Source organism: Bos taurus, chromosome 23 (assembly GCF_002263795.3).
Source record: "Bos taurus isolate L1 Dominette 01449 registration number 42190680 breed Hereford chromosome 23, ARS-UCD2.0, whole genome shotgun sequence".
Classification (NCBI taxonomy): domain Eukaryota; kingdom Metazoa; phylum Chordata; class Mammalia; order Artiodactyla; family Bovidae; genus Bos; species Bos taurus.
Window position 1 is genome coordinate 39,955,509 of NC_037350.1, and position 20,119 is coordinate 39,975,627.

A 20,119-nucleotide genomic window follows, 5' to 3' on the forward strand; every position below is an offset into this window, starting at 1 on the left:
CACTGTTTCCAGTGTTTCTCCATCTATTTCCCATGAAGTGATGGGACTAGATGCCATGATCTTCGTTTTCTGAATGTTGAGCTTTAAGCCAACTTTTTCACTTTCCTCCTTCACTTTCATCAAGAGGCTCTTTAGTTCTTCTTCCCTTTTTGCCATAGGGTGGTGTCATCTGCATATCTGAGGTTATTGATATTTCTCCCGGCAATCTTGATTCCAGCTTGTGCTTCTTCCATCCCAGTGTTTCTCATGATGTACTCTGCATATAAGTTAAATAAGCAGGATTATACAGCTTATTTTATACATTGTCTGTATATATACAGACAATATACAGCATTAAAGTACTCCTTTTCCGATTTGGAACCAGTCTGTTGTTCCATGTCCAGTTCTAACTGTTGCTTCCTGACCTGCATATAAGTTTCTCAAGAGGCAGGACAGGTGGTCTGGTATTCCCATCTCTTTCAGAATTTTCCACAGTTTATTGTGATCCACATAGTCAAAAGCTTTGGCGTAGTCAATAAAGCAGAAATAGATGTTCTTCTGGAACTCTCTTGCTTTTTCCATGATCCAGTGGATGTTGGCAATTTGATCTCTGGTTCCTCTGCCTTTTCTAAAACCAGCTTGAACATCTGGAAGTTTACGGTTCACGTATTGTTGAAGCCTGGCTTGGAGAATTTTGAGCACTACTTTGCTAGCGTGTGAGATGAGTGCAATTGTGCAGTAGTTTGAGCATTCTTTGGGATTCCCTTTCTTAGGGACTGGAATGAAAACTGACCTTTGTCCAGTTCTGTGGCCACTGCTGAGTTTTCCAAATTTGCTGGCTTATTGAGTACAGCACTTTCACAGCATCATCTTTTAGGATTTGAAATAGCTCAACTAGAATTCCACACAGAAGAACTATACAAAAAAGATCTTCACAACCCAGATAATCAGGATGGTGTGATCACTCACCTAGAGCCAGACATCCTGGAATGTGAAGTCAAGTGGGCCTTAGGAAGCATCACTACGAACAACGTTAGTGGAGGTGATGGAATTCCAGTTGAGCTAGTTCAAGTCCTAAAAGATGGTCTATACGGTCTATGGAATTCTCCAGGCCAGAATACTGGAGTGGGTAGCCTTTCCCTTCTCCAGGGGATATTCCCAACCCAGGGATCAAACCCAGGTCTCTCACATTGCAGGTGGATTCTTTACCAGCTGAGCCAGAAGGGAAGCCCAAGAATACTGGAGTGGGTAGTCCATCCCTTCTCCAGCGGATCTTCCCAACAAAGAATTTGTTATTGTTGTTAGTCGCTCAGCCGTGTCTGACTCTATGTGACCCCAGGGACTGTAGCCCTTGCGGCTCCTCTGTCCATGGGATTTCCCAGGCAAGATTACTGGAGTGGGTTGCCATTTCCTTCTCCAGGGGATCTTCCTGAGCCAGGGATCAAACCTGAGTATCCTGCATTGCAGGCAGGTTATTTATCGCTGAGCCACCAGGGAATAGGTGTTGAATTTTGTCAAATGCTTTCCCTGCATCTATTGAAATGATCATGTGATTTTTCTTTTTCTGCTGATGTGACAGATTACATGAATTGATTTTTGAATGTTGAACCAACCTTGCATACTTGGGGAAAAAATCCAACTTGATCATGGTACACAATTCTTTTTTATACCTTTTTAGATTTAATTAGTATTTTGCTGAGGATTTTTGCATCTATGTTCACAGAAATATAGGTCTGTAGTTTTCTTATAATGTCTTTGTTTTATTTTGGTAGTAGGGTAATGCTAGGGCCTTACTAAGAACCCAGTGCTCTGGCTTATTTCAAAATGCTTCTTTTTGCCCTCCACCTGCCAAAAGCTCAAGCAGATTTTTCTCCAGGATTTACTGTGGGAACCTAGTTGAGTTGTTAGAGGTAAATCTCAAAATATTTGGGGGCTGCCTATGAATGGGTTCCCCCAGAATTCTTAACTCTGAGTTGTCTGCATTGAGCTTCCAATAATTTGCCAATTATAATTCAGGTTTTTCTACCTCAACAAATACTCCAATACTTTAGCCACCTGATATGAAGAGCTGACACGTTGGAAAAGCCCTTGATGCTGGGAAGGATTGTGGACAGGAGGAGAAAAGGGCAGTAGAGGATGAGATGGTTGGACAGCGTCATTGACTCAATGAACATGAGTTTGAGCAAATTCCAGGAGATAGTAAAGGGCAGAGGAGCCTGGTGTGCTGCAGTCCATGGGGTCCCAAAGAGTCAGATACAACTTAGCGACTGAACAACAACTGGTTCCCTTGACAGTTTCAGTCATGAGTCGCTGCTCCATTAAGCCCAAACTTCACCTGTTTCTTTGGTCTCAGGGACAGCAGTTTTCCCTGTGTCCTCCTTTAAGGACCCAACAAGAGTTGCTTTTTCAGAGTTCAGCTTTTTCCTTGTTATTTGGATGGAGTGGTGACTTCCAGGCTCTTTACATGCAGAACCAGAAACTGAAATGTCCTTCTTCAGACATTTTGGAACTTCCATCCCAGCTTCATCCTTCTGATGACAGAGCATTTCCCCATGACCTGCCTTGTGATGTATGCACATTGGATTATGGAATCGGAGTGGGGCTGGTTATGAACAGCCATGCGAGAAGGGCTTAGGGGCATTATCTGGAGGAAAGGATGGTGGGACTGTGCTGACAGGGGGTCACCAAGAGACTCAGTGATAAACACTCTATTTTTCCTTGGATTGTTTCAGTTTGTTAAAAATAGCAAAGTTCTCTAAAGAAGCTTTTATCCTCAGTGCATGAGACTTTCATTCTTTGTGCTTATCACTGTTATTTTTATCATATTTATCTGGGGATGCTTGAAGGGGACTAAAGCAACACCCAAACTGCCTCTTTATACCATCACTGCCAAGAATAAAACATGCAAGTACACAGTGTCTCTTCACTATGACATCTTTAGTTCCCATGAACTTTGTCCTATTTTGCATGTTTGGGAAACAGCTCTCTCTTCCCTATGTGCCAATAGGAAAGGCACAAAGAAGCAAGCCAGGATTACTATTAACAAAGAAAATTGGAGGCATGCTTGTGCTAAAACTTGTTCTGATGGCAAAATCTGTTTTGTCAGCCATATAGTCCAATGATATAAGAAATGAAAAATCAGATTAACTGCTACTTGTTGTTGATCCTGGAATTGCCACAGTGACACAGAAGGGCCAAGTTTTGCTTAGACTACAACTGTCCCCTTGATTTCGGTCAGCATCTCCGTCTCTCCGTTGGTATGTGTCACTTGTCCTTATACATACGGCCCTCACAGATCAGTGTGGATTCTATCTTAGCAAGGAGGACTTTGAACAATGTCCCAGTGAAGTAAGTATGCCACGACATCAGTGGCAGTTAACTGAGTAGTGGGATTATGAGTGGTTTTTAAAATGTTTTTCTTCATACATTTATTGTCAAAATTTCTACCTCAAACATTTAAATTTTACTATCAGAAAATAATTATCAAAAAGATGTGATGAGAACACAATCGAAGTTTATTATTTAATTTCATAATCAGAAAGTTCTGAGTACCTTCTCGGGGGAAACAAGCCGAGAATGACTAATGACTGTAACAGGCGACAAGGTGATATTTGGGTGGAACAGACAACTAACGTTCCGTTTTGAAAGGAATGGGCTGCCAATAACCGTAACTGAAAGGTAAGTTCCTCATCTGGTTAGCCTGACAAAACATAAGAAGTATTCTCATTAAGAAAGGGCATGTATTCTTTTTTTTATTTTGGCCGTGCACTTGGGATCTTAGTTCCCTGACCAGGGATTGAACCCACATTCCCGGTGTGGAGTCTTAACCACTGGATGGCCAGGAAAGTCCCAGGAATGTATTCTTTTTTTGAAGAAATGATTTCCTTCTTTCTAGACCTCAGGAAGCACAATGCTTGGTACCCAGGCATTCTAACCATCGTCCCCCTTAACATGGCTCTCTGGCTCAAGACAACCACAGCTTTTTTTTTTTTTTTTTTAAATTTCTAGTGTGCACACAATAAAATGGAGTCTAAATTTACAGTCTGACCAGGAGAAGGAAGAAGCAATGTCACACTCCACTTATTTATAAATATGTTGGCAACACTCCATTAAATCATAAAGACAAGTTAATTTAAAGACTCTGGCCTGCTCAAATACCTACCAAGTCCCAGTCAATTTCAGGCTCTGCCTTAGCCAAAGCATATATCAAAAGGACAATAATTTTATATTAGGTAATTGTTATAAATTAGTATTTTTACTGCCCTTACAGTTGACTGTTTTTTTTTTTTTCCCCAATGATTTCACTTTCATTAGCAGAGAAAGAATGCATCCTTATTGAATAGAGCTAAATAGTTTTGCAGCCTAGAAAGGAAAGATGAGTAGGTAGATTGAAAATGTCAATGTGAGACTACTAGGCACATTTTATTAAAAAAAAAAAAAAATTCATCCAGGCACTGATAATAAGAGAGGTTCATTCTTCATTAATAGGACTGTTGCCTTGGCAACTTCCAGCTCACATAAGTAGTTTGCATCAGCCACAGTGCACAGTTCTGACACTAAGGAACAGCTCCAACATGTCCTTTCTACATTCAGGCCTGAAATCGTCTATTACATAGCTCAGCTGCATTATCGGTTTCCATTAAAGTAACACCCCATCCAGAACATGTCCCATCCAGCCCCAGAGAACCAATTTAAACAAACTTCATCCCGTGTCAAATAAATAAAAGGTAGAACTGATAAATGATCTTCTCTGGCAAAAAAATACAGGGGGACATATAGCTTTGTTTTTATCTTCTTGCTAGTGTAACAGAGGGCAAAGTTTTTTAAACAATTAATTCCATGAATAATAATGTGCGTTCAAATCATGCATTGTATCCCTAAAATTTTTATTTTGCTAGTTTGTAATTATCACCCAACAGCCTAAAGCACTTTTAGACACTGAGAGTATGAATCAGTACAATGTGTGTGGTGGGCAGGAAGGGCGGGATGTGGTAGGGGGGACAACAGTAAGTATTAGGGAGCATTTATCACTGACCCAGCTGTACCAATCCTTGGACTTTACCTTGAGAAAATAATTGTACAATTATAGAATAGTATTTGTATAAGGATATGCACTGTAACTTCATGTATAATAAGGAAAAAATGAAAAAAAGTAAAACGTCAGTAATTTTTTAAATGATTATAAATACAACCGATTGGATGGACAAGAGTTTAAGTAAGCTCCGGGAGTTGGTGATGGACAGGGAAGCCTGGCGTGCTGCAGTCCATGGGGTCACAAAGAGTCGGACACGACGGAGAGACTGAACTGGACTGAAATACCACTAGATGCCCATCCTTTCAGGGAAGAGACCAGGTGAGACAATCGTGGAGCCCAGGTGTACGTCGTTTCAGAGTCACACCCTAGGGCCTTAATCGTCCTACCCTCATCTGGGCTCTGCATCCTTGTCCATATTATTTCCTCCACCTATGATTTTGATTGTTTACATCAATGATGGTATAACCATGCAATGAAATACTATGCAGTCATTAAAAGTGATAGTATAGACCTCACCTTACTGACATGGAAAGATGCCCAGAACACATGGTCGAAACAAGCAGGTCACAAACAACAGAATGTGTAGAAAAGTTTGTAAAATCTATAGTATAAAACTAATCACTGTAATTTTAAAAACCCAATATAAAACTTTTCTAAACAATTAATTGTAGCAGATGACCTTTTAAAAAACCAACTGTTTGAAATAATTAAAACCAGTGAGTATTTCTTAAGACATCAGAATAGAAAAAAAGAAAACACTACTGTGTGTTTAAATCTGTTTGCTTTTCTGACAGGCAGATTAAGTTTGTAATCGGAACAAAATTCTTCTCTGAAATTAATTTCATTTTCAAATTTAGTCAATGCATAGTGACAAGTCCCACCACTTCATGGGAAATAGACAGGGAACAGTGGAAACGGTGTCAGACTTTATTTTTCTGGGCTCCAAAATCACTGCAGATGGTGACTGCAGCCATGAAATTAAAAGACGCTTACTCCTTGGAAGGAAAGTTATGACCAACCTAGATAGCATATTCAAAAGCAGAGACATTACTTTGCCAACAAAGGTCCATCTAGTCAAGGCTATGGTTTTTCCAGTGGTCATGTATGGATGTGACAGTTGGACTGTGAAGAAGGCTGAGCGCCAAAGAATTGATGTTTTTGAACTGTGGTGTTGGAGAAGACTCTTGAGAGTCCCTTGGACTGCAAGGAGATCCAACCAGTCCATTCTGAAGGAGATCAGCCCTGGGATTTCTTTGGAAGGACTGATGCTGAAGCTGAAACTCTAGTACTTTGGCCACCTCATGTGAAGAGTTGACTCATTGGAAAAGACTCTGATGCTGGGACGGATTGGGGGCAGGAGGAGAAGGGGACGACAGAGGATGAGACGGCTGGATGGCATCACTGACTCGATGGACGTGAGTCTGAGTGAACTCCGGGAGTTGGTGATGGACAGGGAGGCCTGGCGAGCTGCGATTCATGGGGTCCCAAAGAGTCGGACAAGACTGAGCGACTGATCTGATCTGATAGTGACAAGACACTTGGCAAATTGGCCCCTCTCAAAATTCTCTAACTTGCTTTTCTAACACTTAAGGAATCGAAAGCATTTTACCAACATGTTTAAACTAAATCCTTTGACTCTCAAAGCCAGAAGTGCTGCATGGTTGCTGAATTTTGGGGTCTATACAAGTAAAGGATACTTGGCTGCTGCAATGAATCAGAAAAATTAGAGGTAGCAAGTACTCCTTATCCTAGAATGCACTGCAACACTAAGCACTGTCCTTTCACTTTGGACTATTTGAGTCGTATGCTTATTTAAGCTTCATGCATGTGTGTATGCCTTGAGTCTCTGAGTGGGTAATGAGCTCTTGGAGACTAGGCCCCCGGGTGCCTACACGTTGTTTATTCGCGAAGTCGTGTCCAACTCTGCAACCTCATGGACTGTAGCCCACCAGGCTCCTCTGTCCATGGGATTTCCCAGGCAAGAATACCAGATCAGGTTGCCATTTCCTTCTCAATGGAATCTTCCCGACCCAGTGATTAAATCCATGTCTCCTACATTAGCAGGATTCTTAACCACTGAGCCACTTGGGAAGCCCAGTGCCTATACAGAAGGGCCTTTATTACACCAGAAGCTCAATAACTACCAATAAATAATGAATGATTTGAAATTCTTAGAAAACGGTGTGGCACAGCAGAGAATCCATGAGCTTCAGATCTTCAGAGAGGCCTGAGATGGAATCCAACTCTACCCATTGACACAGGGCTATAAGCAAGTTATCCAACCTTCCTGATGCCTGGCTTCTTTATCGCGAATTTACCTACCTTAAAGTGTTCTCCTGATGATCAAGTAAAGCTATGCATCGGCATCTGTATGAAGTGCTTAACATAGTAGGTCCTCAATAAATGCTAGTTCTCTTTCCCCTTCGCCTCTCTTACTAATACAGAAAATTTAAATATGGCAGGGAAATGAAATAGATCTCCGGTGACCATAGAATTCAGCCACAAACCAGATTTTGTTCATCCATCAACCGTACAGGCCTGACAACGACTGAGATCTTACGATGGAGCACTCAATCCATGAAAGTCCTTGCTGAACACTGGTTCCCCAGGGCCCCATGGATTCTGCGGCATCTTGGACTCCTGACCACTCCGGACCAGCACGCAGCCAAGCTGTGTGGAACCAACACTACTTGGTACCCCTGTTTTCTCACTTGTCTTTTGCTGCTCAGTGAACTTCTTCCAGGCAATACCTCGATTCCAAGATCTTTTTCTTAAAATACCAAATCTTCCTTTCCTTTTCTTCTGATAACAGTTTACACATGCTTGTTACAGAAGTTCAAAAGACATGGATGTTTAGAATGTAAAGATTTTGGCAAGTCTGGCCCCCAAAAATGACTACTCTCAGCAATTTAATAAGTATCCTTCCAGCCTTTCTTCTCGTAAAAATATATATACATATAAACATTTCATCATTTTTAAAGCAAACTATATAATCATAATGTTTTTAAAATATTTATTTTTATTTATTTATTATGAATTTGGCTGTACCGGGTCTTATTTGCAGCACGTGGGATCTTTAGTTGAGCCATGCAAACTCTTCATTTTGGCAGATGGGATCTAGTTCCCTGACCAGGGATTAGACCCAGGTTCCTGGCATTGCGCGCCTGGAGCCTTAGCCACTGAGCCATCAGGGAAGCCAGCAGACTTCACTTTCCAATAAGGCAAATCTTTTGGTAAGTGTATACATCATCTCTCTACCCTTTCAATTCCTGTTCTGTTATCCTTGGAAAAATTTCTTCTCTCCTTTTTTATTGGTCCCACATGTCAATTCTGAATTTATTCTGATAATCAAAGGAGAGTAATTATATACTCACACAAAGAAAAAGAAAAATCCTATGCACGGTAGCAAAAGTAGAAAGGAACCAGGTCCATCGTCAGTGGTAAGTACACAGAATCTGCACAGAAATCTTTATCTGGTGCTAAGTCCTTCTCTAATTAAATGCGCACTCCCCCAGGTATCAGCATTCATAATAAATGAGTGTTTTTCATTTAATATTATTGTTTTCCTGCTTCATGTAACTAAAACTAAAATCATGGTGGAAGAGTCATTGAGTCATGTTTCTTCCCCAACATTCTGCACTACATGGTGCTACTCAAAAAACCTTTGGTGAAGACTTTCTTTTTAATTTCTCATCTCTCACAGACTTATAGTTTTGTAAAAGAAATATTAATAAAAGAGCCTTACTAGAAAAATGAAATAAAGACACACAAAGCACAAGTCCAAGTTTCTTAAATTATCAGATTTGCTACTGCTAAGTCGCTTCAGTCGTGTCCGACTCTGTGCAACCCCATAGACGGCAGCCCACCAGGCTCCCCCATCCCTGGGATTCTCTAGGCAAGAATACTGGAGTGGGTTGCCATTTCCTTCTCCAATGCATAAAAGTGAAAAGTCAAAGTGAAGTGCTCAGGCGTGTCCGACTCTTAGCAACCCCATGGACTGCAGCCTACCAGGCTCCTCCATCCATGGGATTTTCCAGGCAAGAGTACTGGAGTGGGGTGCCTAGCAGCCTTTAAAATGACTCTGTTGGATTGTTATAAAAGTTCTCAATGTCTTACTCACAATTTCTGTACTCATTTCGTGGCAGACCATTAGCAGAATCTGTGGAAGGCAGTGGTTTGTGTACCACACACAGAGTAATACTCTTCTGCATCTTTGCATATGAAATGAACCACCCGTCCCTTACATTAGGTCTATAGGCAAATGTTTTCCAAGTTTCTAAGAACTAACTTACAGATGAACTTTGGGTTGAGAGTCCTCATCTAAAAGTTTGGGAGTGTCTGACCTGGATATATTGAGACAATCTACTGAATTTTTCACTTCCCAGGTGGCTCAGTGGTAAAGAATCTGCCTGCCAAGAAGGAGATGCAGGTTCAATCCCTGGGTCAGGAAGATCTATCCCCTGGAGAAGGAAATGGCAACCCACTCCAGTATTCTTGCCTGGGAAATCCCATGGAAAGAGCAGCCTGGTGGGCTACAGTCCGTGGGGCCACGAAAGGGTTGGACACGACTTAGCTACTAAACAACAACAACTGAATTTTTCACTTTTCATCCAGATATTTAAAATTATATAAATACAACTAAAGACTCTCGAAACCAGGAATAACTAATTATTAGAAATATGATGCCATGAAGTCCTGGACAAAAATTCAATTTCTCAACTGGCCCTTTTGACTCCCAAGTTATTTCTTGCCTGATAGCTATCACTTTAATGATTGGAGGGGAAAGCAACATGGTAAAACCCAATCCAAACAGAAAAATCAAACAAAATCCAGAGTTGTCCTTTTTCTAACTCTGACCTTCAGTTTAAAATACTTACAGTAAGGCTCACAAAAATATACTGTCACAGACAGAGCTCATGGGATTTCTACTGGACTACAAGTCAATATATTGATGGATTTTCCTGTTACTTATGAATTCCCACCTAGCTTTCTTTTTTAAGTTTTTTAAAAATTAATTTATTTATTTTAATTGGAGGCTAATTACTTTACAATATTATGGTGGTTTTTGCCATGCTGCTGCTGCTAAGTCACATCAGTCATGTCCAACTCTGTGCGACCCCAGAGACGGCAGCCCACCAGAATCCCTGGGATTCTCCAGGCAAGAATAATGGATTGGGTTGCCACTTCCTTCTCCAGTACATGAAAGTGAAAAGTGAAAGTGAAGTCGCTCAGTTGTGTCTGACTCTTAGTGACCCCATGGACTATAGCCCACGAGGCTCCTCTGTCCATGGGATTTCCCAGGCAAGAGTACTGGAGTGGGTTGCCATTGCCTTCTCCGGTTTTTGCCATACATTGACATGAATCAGCCATGAGTGTACATGTGTCTCAACATCCTCAACCCCCATCAACTCCCTCTCCACCCCATCCCTCTGGGTTGTCCCAGTGCACCAGCTTTGGGTACCCTGCTTCATGCATCGAATTTACACTGGTCATCTATTTCACATATGGTGATATACATGTTCCAGTGCTATTCTCTCATTTCGTCCTACCCTCGCCTTCTCCCACATAGTCCAAAAGTCTCTTCTTTACATCTGTGTCTCTTCTGCTGTCTTGCATAGGGTCATTGTTACTGTCTTTCTAAATTCCATAGCTTTCTTAAACTGCCTTAGAGCTCCAGTCTTTCAATGGCTCATTTTCCTCAACTATAAAAGCGGAATGAGAATAAAGAGAATGAAGAGGGTACTAGATACATTGTCAGGGCTACGATAAAACCAGGGCTTGTGTGTGCGTGTGTATGCATTCACGATAAAAATCTATAGAATCTATGTTTCTCTTGCTAATTCATGACATACAACCTGGCCTTGATTTTCTTTTAACTCCTCATCTATAATACTGCTTGATCCAAATTCTCAGCCATAGTACATTCATGTGTCCACTGATTCAGTAATTTGATTCTTTACACATTCGGTTTCATTCATTCATTTGGCAAACATTTATTAACCACTTACTATGGATAAGTGCTGGACGCTAAGAAGGGAAGAGGAGAACAGCGTACTTCTGGAACCTTGAACTAGTCCCCAACACTCAACAGGTGGGCCTGAAGGGATAAATCATACCATCTTTTCTATACGTTGAGTTGTTTTAACCAAAGCCATTGAAAGTCAACTATCAGCATTCCAAGTACCTTACCATTTAAAATATTTATTTTGCAAAGTGTTTTCTGAAAAGGAAAGTATTTCTATTGCAAACACATACACAGAGTAATAAATTATTAACTCACTGAATACCCTGTTTTTTTTTTTCACAGCACTAAAACATCTTATATATTAAAAAGAATTGGCTTGTAATATGTTATGAAAGTGTAAACTGCCATGTTTCAAAACTTACAATTTTCAACCATATTCTAAATACAACTGAAAAGGGAAAAATATACTACAGGTTAAAAAGCACAGTTTGTAGTTGCCTTATGCACACTAAGGAATCTGCAAACACATACACTACGATTAGAGTGACTCAGGTCAGAGTGCCCATCTATTTGATCAAGGCTGTTTTTTCTTATATGTAGCTAATACACTATTATAAGGCATTCTTAGCTGAACAGTAGATATACACGTGTGGAGGGGCATGTCTCTGTGTGTGTCTGTATGTGTGGTGTGTTTTGTGGGTATGGTTGCTAGAATAGCAATAATAAGATAATCTAAATGAGATCAGGTCATTACTTTTAGACAAAGTATTAATTTTCAGACGCTGAAGCAGCCTCCAGGCAAACAATTAAATTATCCTGAAGTCTAGATAGAAAACAACAATAAATGTTCACATTATTGGCATAGTTTTAGGAAGAAGGAAAGACAGGGGGGAAAAAGAAAAAGGCAAGAGAAAGGAAAAGGACCTCTGTTGTGCAGTTCTAAGTGACATGATTAAATTCTCACATGGAAAACAATCTTCTGAAAGGTATTTCGGGTTTTTTTTTTTAACTTTTTATTCTATATTGGAGTATAGCTGCTTAACAATGTTGTGAGAGTTTCAGCACAACAGAGCAACTCAGCCACACATATACATGTATCCACTGTCCCCCAAACTTCCCTCCCATCCAGGCTACCATATAACATTGAGTAGAGTTCCCTGTGTTATAGAGTAGGACCTTGCTGTCCATCCATTTTAAATATAGCAATGTGTACACAGAAGTCTGAGTACGTTCAGAACACATCTCCGCATATTTCAGTTCTTACATTTTGCTTACACCAGTGATCACAGACCAGAAGAGAATAATCAGGGCTGGTGTTCCACAGGTTTCCTTTAAGAAGCAGAAAGAAAAGCACAGGTCTCATCTTAACCTGAGAGATTCATGGAACCCAACTCATTGTCTCAGCAAAATATTATGAAGATATTTATTTTTGGTGGAGTAAACAGGGAGATTCTGGTGATTAGTGATGCCTGGTGTCTCTTCAAGAGATGCTGAGATTCCAAGGCCAGTTCCTGATAAAGAGCCTTCCCTAGGCTTAAAATGTGCTATGAAACTAGGATGTTCAAGGGCAGAGACGGGGATTAGATGTTCTAAAAGCAAACATCCTTAAGTTAAAAACAAAGTATGTATTCAGTGCTGAGAGTCAAAATTCTCCACCTTCTTGGAAAGAAATCATAACAGAGATGGATTGATCTGTGATCTTTCTGAATTCTGCCAATTTGGTGTCAACAGCACAGTGAGGGATGACCAGGCTGAGAGCAGGCTGGTTTAGTGACTGGGGAGAAGCAAAGACCCATGAGGGACACAGTTCTTCTGTCCTAGAGGTCACTGTTCTGCTGCCTCACTCAGCGCTGCTCTGAGGAGACACATGAAAGACATGAGTTATGGTGATGTTCACTGTAACTCCTCTCCTCACCTGCTGCGCCCAAGTCCACCCTTTTCTTGACCTATTGTGGAAATTTGGTAGGGGGAATGGTGCCAGCTGTTGAGTGCAGAGGACAAGAAGAGGTGGCAGATACATGCCACTGCATCTTACTAGTGATTCAGTTGCCTGCAAAGGCAGCGAGACACAGCTGACCCTGGGGAGTCTAAGCCAGGCATCTCCCGAACCACAGATGGAGATGTTGGAGACCAGATTCCTCCTCTGCCATGGGGTCATGGTTCTGTATACAACATGGCACCTATATCACCAACCTCTCTAGGTTGCAGTTTCTTTCTTTGAAGAAAGGAAGAGAAAAAGACAGGTAGAGAGGAAGAAAAGAAGGAAGAGAAGGGAGAGAGGGAGGGATGGAGAGAGAGAGGGAGGCAGAAAGACAAAGAAAGAGAAATGAGGATGTATATTGGAGGGCTTCCCTGATGGCTCAGATGGTAAAGAGTCTGCCTGCAATGCAGGAGACCCAGGTTCAATCCCTGGGTCAGGAAGATTCCTTGGAGAAGGAAATGGCAATCCACTCCAGTATTCTTGCCTGAAAATCCCATGGACAGAGGAGCCCACAGGACTACAGTCCATGGAATCCCAAAGAATCAGACATGACAGAGTGACTAACACCTTCAGGTACATTCTCTTTCAGAGAGTTGTCCCTGGGTGTTAGGAGATAAAGAAGAGAAGGGAGAGAGGGAGGGATGGAGAGAGGGAGGGAGGCAGAAAGACAAAGAAAAAGAAATGAGGATGTATATTGGAATGGATGGTTTCCAAGGTATTTTCTTCTCTAATAATTCTATCGTAACTGGCTAAGACTGTAAGACAAAAGATCCCTGATATAAAGCCTGTTTGAAACCTAGATGCAGAATTCTTTGTACAAGTAATTTTTTGGGGGGGTGGGTCTCTGCCATCTGGAGAATGTGACAGATGTCACATGATCCTTTGAGCTTGAGATTGCCAAGGTATACTTATGTTTAATTATAATAAAAATAAATGTTCAGATTAAAACTATTAGCAAGAAACTAGTCAATGGGAGGGCCAACTTGACTGAAGGCAAGCAGGAGACTGAGGAGGCTGGATCTGTGTGGAACGGGCTGTTTCACTGCTTTTGTTGTTCAGTTGCTCTGTCGTGTCTCACTCTTGGTGACCCCACCGACTGTAGCACGCCAGGCTCCTCTGTCCTCCACTATCTCTCGGAGCTAGCACAAACTCATGTCCATTGAGTCAGTGATGCCATCCAACCATCTCATCCTCTGTCGCCTCCTTCTCCTCCTGCCCTTAATCTTTCCCCAGGGTCTTCTCCAATGAGTGGGCTCCTCACATCAGGGAGCCAAAATATTGGGAACTATCAGTCCTTCCAGTGAATATTCAAGGTTGATTTCCTTTAGGCTTGACTGGTTTGATATCCTTGCAAGAGAGTCCAAGGGACTCTCAAGGAGTCTTCTCCAGCACCACAATTCAAAGGTGCTGAGCCTTCTTTATGGTCCAATTCTCATATCCGACATGACTACTGGAGAAACCGTAGCTTTGGTTTTTCAATAAACAGAACTTTGTTGGCAAAGTGATGTCTCTGCTTTTTAATACACTGTCTAGGTTTGTCACAGCTTTTCTTCCAAGGAGCAAGTGTCTTTTAATTTCATGGCTGCAGTCACCATCCGCAGTGATTTTGGAGCCCAAGAAAAGAAAGTCTGTCACTGTTTCCATTGTTTCCCCATTTATTTGCCATGAAGTGATGGGACCAGATGCCATGATCTTAGTTTTCTGAATGTTGAGTTTTAAGCCAGCTTTTTCACTCTCCTCTTTCACCTTCATCAAGAGGCTCTTTAGTTCCTCTTAACTTTCTGCCACAAGGGTGGTATCATCTGCATATATGAGATTGTTGATATTTCTCCCATCAATCTTGATTCCAGCTTGTGATTCATCCAGCCTGGCATTTCGCATCATGTATTCTGCATATAAATAATTCTCCAGGCCAGAATCCTGGAGTGGGTAGCCGTTCCCTTCTCCAGGGGATATTCCCAACCCAGGGATCGAACCCAGGTCTCCCACAATCCAGGCAGATTCTTTACCAGTTGAGCCACCAGGGAAGCCCAAGAATACTGGAGTGGGTAGCCTATCCCTTCGCCAGCAGATCTTCCGACCCAGGAATCAAAACAGGGTTCCCTGCACTGCAGGCAGATTCCTTACCAGCTGAGCTACCAGGGAAGCCCTTAAGTTAAATAAGCAGGGTGACAACATACAGCCTTGACATACTCCTTTCCCAATTTGGAACCAGTCCATTGTTTCATGTCAGGTTCTAACTGTTGCTTCTTGACCTGCATACAGGTTTCTCAGGAGGCACCAAACTTGTGCTTCTGATTGTTTTTTGTTTTTTGGTGGGGGCAGGAGGGTTTCTACATAGACCCAGCTTATAAAGCACCAAAAACGCAAATGGTTGTTCTCTTTGAGTACAAACGTAAAGGTTTTCTAAAATTGAAGAAAGAATATGGATACAATTAGTAAAATAAATATATAGCCATTTTTACTTTATTTATTCTAGGCATAGGTCCATGTCAAGGAAGAAGTAAGAACTAGTAAGACCAAGAAGGACAGATTCACGGAGGCTGCAAGGTCTTTTTATTTGTATTTTTTATTTTTTGTATTTATTTATTTGGCCACACCAGGTCTTAGCTGTGGCATGCAGGATCTTTAGTTGTGGCATGTGGGATCTAATTCCCTGACTGCGGATGGAACCTGGGCTCCTATATTCAGAGCATGGAGTCTTCTTAGCCTCTGGACTGCCAGGGAAGTCCCTCAAGGTCTTTTTAAATGAAGGAGTCTGATTTTTTTCTATATTATCATAAAGCAGGATGATACGTTATCTTTAGTGTTCTGTGTATCCTTTTTCTGACATGTTTCCTTCTGCTTGTTTTGCTTGTTTGAGGTTCTTTCCCTGGCATGGCTCAAGATTTGTTTTTTTCTTTATATTGGTGATGAAGCTGTTCTATCTCAAGCTCTTCATTTGGCAACTGAGTAACTCCCTCATGCTTTCACACTGAGACAACGGGTGAGTCACTCAAAGGGGCTCTGAGAGCCCTTGGAAGTGATGTGGTCCAGTCTCATTACTGAGAAGGGTAAGGACTAGCTCAAGGTCATGCTATAAAAAGTAAGAGCCAGCTTTGAAATCCAAATACAAACAAGAGATCATCCTTAACTTACACCCCCTTTGGACATGTTACCTAACCAGCAAGGCATAAAATGAACAAGACATTCTGTAGATGATTTAAGTAAGTAACAAGTTCTAGGAACATCTACAAGAGTAACCACAGCCCATTAAAAGTAGAGCTATAATAACTGTCTAAATAGGTCCATCCTTTATAAAGTCCAGGAACTCAAAGCTATAATATTGTTTAATACCATTTAATCTTACCATATGTAGCGTATTATGCTTTTTTGCTGAATTTTATTGCCCTTTTGTTCAAATTGTGGGTCTCTCAGTTTTATTGAACAATTAATAAAAGAACATTTCTTTTGTATCCATCTTAATCATGACAAGAAATAAATGTTCCAGACCTTTACAAACATTAATATGTAAATTCTATAAATCTCCAAAAAGGGCTTGAGTTAGGAAGAGCTATAAGATTTGTAGTTGTTTCATGATGCTCAAATCATTTAGAAACAGACCTAAGATTAGTTCCATATACCATGAATAACAACAGGACAGCTTTGTTTAAAAAAAAAAACAAACGACATTCATCCATTTAAGGATAAATGATTGTTGACCAAGGGCTTATAATTCTGCAGGCCCAGTTTCTGGGGGATCTTTTTCTTTGACATTGAGGACTATATTTACCCTAAACATGTATTATAAAATTGTGCATTGTTTGTTTATCTCTTAAAAAGGGTGCAAGCTGTGTCAGCGTTCCTGGGTTGAAGGGTAATTTAAATAAGCCCTTCAGTTTATGCTGCATACAAGGCGGCTTTACAAGATCTAATCTTTTCTAAACCTGCTATGTTCTTCGGTTCAACAGAGCTTCCTAATTGTAGCTATTAGTTCCCTTTTTTTGTGGTCTGTTCTGTCAATAGACTATTGACTGTTCAGTAAATTAAGCCCAACCAGCAGCCAACACATCAAGACAGACGTTAAATCATAGCTCGGCTGCCCTTTTTCATTGTTAGTGTCTGTGAAACAGCTTTTACACGCAGGGACAGGAGTTAACGTGATGGACATTTGTGTCATTCTCAAATTTCCATACTGTACAATCAGGTATGTGGGTTTTTTCTTTCCCCTAAGCAACAGGTGTGTTCTTGGAACAAAGTTCAACCCCTACTTCTGGCTTATGGGAGAGGCAGCAGCTGCAAGCTTAATGTCAGTGACACATGGTTCTATAAGAGAGAAAAAATAAACTGCTTGTTTAACGTATTAAAGTCATGGGCAGATGGACAAAAGCTGCCTGAGCTTTTCTTTGTGTTATAGAAACCGAGTCTACACTTTCAGATGACAAGTGTTTTTCTCTCTTTCTCTTCTCTTTCTTCCCTTCTTTCTTCTTTCCCTACCTTCCTTCCTTGTTAAAAAACTAATGAGTGAAAAACACAAATTTCTTTAAGCATTATCTATTCATTATTGAGAATATTCCTTCCTTTGAGTCATGCTGTTCTCAGGCTGATGAGCAGGGAGAAGAAAAAACTTCATATAAATCAAGCTACTCTTTATTGATAACTCACTTCGTTCTACAAAGAATTTAAAGGAACTGTTTACTATGCAGCTTGAAGAGAATTACTTAGTATGCAAACCTTACATTTCTTAAAATGCAAAGTTAAATATACATATTTACAGGCTTCATTATTCCCCAGTAAAAGAACACTACATAGAATTTTGTGACATTACTAATAAGAATTATAATGTACTGTGTACCTCAGAAGTACACATTATATATAATATAATGTCAATATTAATGGTAACAATACTAATTATAATAATTATTATAATAGTTTTCAAGAGAGTAAACTGTTCTTCAATTATATCTCTTTAAGGTCTTGGGGCTGATACTCCATTTTATATGTTAGATTTCAAGTACAATCATGAGTCAACATATCAGAAGCTCAGCCACCATGTTACTGCAGACCAGGTTTCTGTAAACACAGACATCAAGCTCAAGAACAAACCAGAGCAATTCTAGAGTTCTGTGATATATCTCAAGTAGGTCTTACTACACAGACTTTTCTAGAACTCCTGCATATCAGAGCTTCCTTTCTTTTGCCTGTGAGGATTTCAACAGGAATATTTAATAAAAAGGTCCATGAGACTGATCTTCATTTCTCTTAGATGTGATGAGCAAATACATTGCAAATGTGATGAGATAAATGCCTATTTAATTACAATTCTGGAACCAAGGGTATAATCTGAGTTACCAGATCCCCTGGAAGACTGGTATTGAGTGTTGCATATAATGTCTAATTGAAGAAGGAGCAAAAAGAGTGTTGTTTTTTTTTTTAAACTGCAAACCACAACTTTATTCAAGAATCAGATTTTCTGTGAGTCTATACTGAAAATGGTTTTGCCGGGATGCTTTCTTGCTGAGAAATCTATAAGCAGATGGATTTTTAATTCAATCCTTGCAAGAAACAAAGGCAAATGAATAAAAAGTACCTGAATAAATTTTTTTTTTCTTTTAGGTTGTTAATTGGTTTGGCTTTTATTTTCATTAAAAGGACGCAAACAATGTCTAGCCTCAGGGAAAATGCTAAAGATTTTTTAAATGTATAGAAAGTGTCTAAACTGGGAGGCTGGCCTAGATAGCATTAAAAGTCTCTACCAATCAAATTCTACAACTCTGCTTTTCCTCAAGCTGCAGTTTAAAAAACAATTGTGGTAAAATAGACATAATGCAAAATGTATCACATTAACCATTTCTAAAGCATACAGTTCAGTAGTGTTGAGTATATTCACATTGTTATGCATCAGACTGCCAGCATTTCTTCTGGAGTTTAGTATGCATCACAGAAGTAAAACAATACCCATTAAACAAGTTCCTGTTTTTATCCTTCCCTCTAGCCCCTGGCAACCACCATTCTACTTTTTGTTTCTATGAGTTTGACTTCTCTAAATACCTCATATAAATGAAATCATAAGTACCTTTTTTTCTTTTTCCAGCCATGTCACGTGGCTTGTGGGACTGTAGTTCCCCAACCGATGAGAGTGCCAGTTCCTAACCAGTGGACTGCCAGGGAATTCCCCAATACAGTGTCTTTTTGTGACAGGCTTATTTTACTTAGCATAACGTCCTCAAGGTTCATCCATGTTTTCATTGTGTGAGAATTTCCTCTTTTATGAAAGAATAATATTCCATCGTATGCACAGACCACATTTTGTTTATCCATTCATCTGTCAACAGAAACGTGGGTTGCTTCCACATGTTGGCTACTGTGAATAATGCTGCTACGAACATGGATATACAAATATCTCTTTGAGATATTGCTTTCAATTCTCTGGGGTCTATATCCAGAAGTAAAATGGCTGGATCATACGTTAATTCTGTTTTTAATGTTCTGCCATATTGTTTTCCATATGGGCTGCACCTTTTACATTCCCACCAGCAGCACACAAGGGTCTCATTCCCTCCATCCTTCGCCAGCCCTGGTTATGACCATTATTTTAAAAATATTTTAATAGCAGTCAATCTTACCACAGAGTACAACAGAGGAAAGTACTCACATGGGTCTCCACGTCACCAGCCAGGATCCTACTCTTCTTTAAAAACTCAGCCACCATGCTGTTCATCAGTTTGTCGAAGGCCTCCACAGAGGGTGCCACACCTTTAGAAAGGAACATTGTGTTATTCCCTGGTAATTTAGTGAAAGCTGGAACTGCTTTGCCATAAGTAATAGATAAGTCTCATGCCATCCACATCATTTTCTTTCTATTCACTAATTCATTCATTCACCCAATCAGTACTTATTAAACACTTCTCAATGGCTCAAGAAAGCAGTGTTTTCCTAATTTTTTTGTTTTCCTCTATTTTTGTCCTCCTGAATAAGTACTTTCTTTTTAAAAAATCTTTTAATTGGAATATAATTGCTTTACAATGTTGTGTTGGTTTCTGCTGTACAATGAAGTAAATCAGCTATATATACACATATATCCCCTTCTTGAGCCTCCCTCTCACCCACCCAATCTCACCCTTCTAGGTCATCACAGAGCTGAGCTCACTGTGCTATACACAGCAGGTTCCCACCAGCT

The 20,119-nt window shown here is 40.3% G+C and overlaps 1 protein-coding gene across 1 annotated transcript in view; it reads right to left on the reverse strand.

The window, feature by feature from the left end:
* CAP2 (cyclase associated actin cytoskeleton regulatory protein 2) overlaps positions 1-20,119 on the reverse strand; it is a 134,996-nt gene that overhangs the window by 87,995 nt on the left and 26,882 nt on the right. Inside the window, 1 exon segment of the mRNA NM_001098979.2 lies at positions 19,595-19,695. Within this exon segment, the coding sequence (NP_001092449.1) occupies positions 19,595-19,695 (101 nt within the window).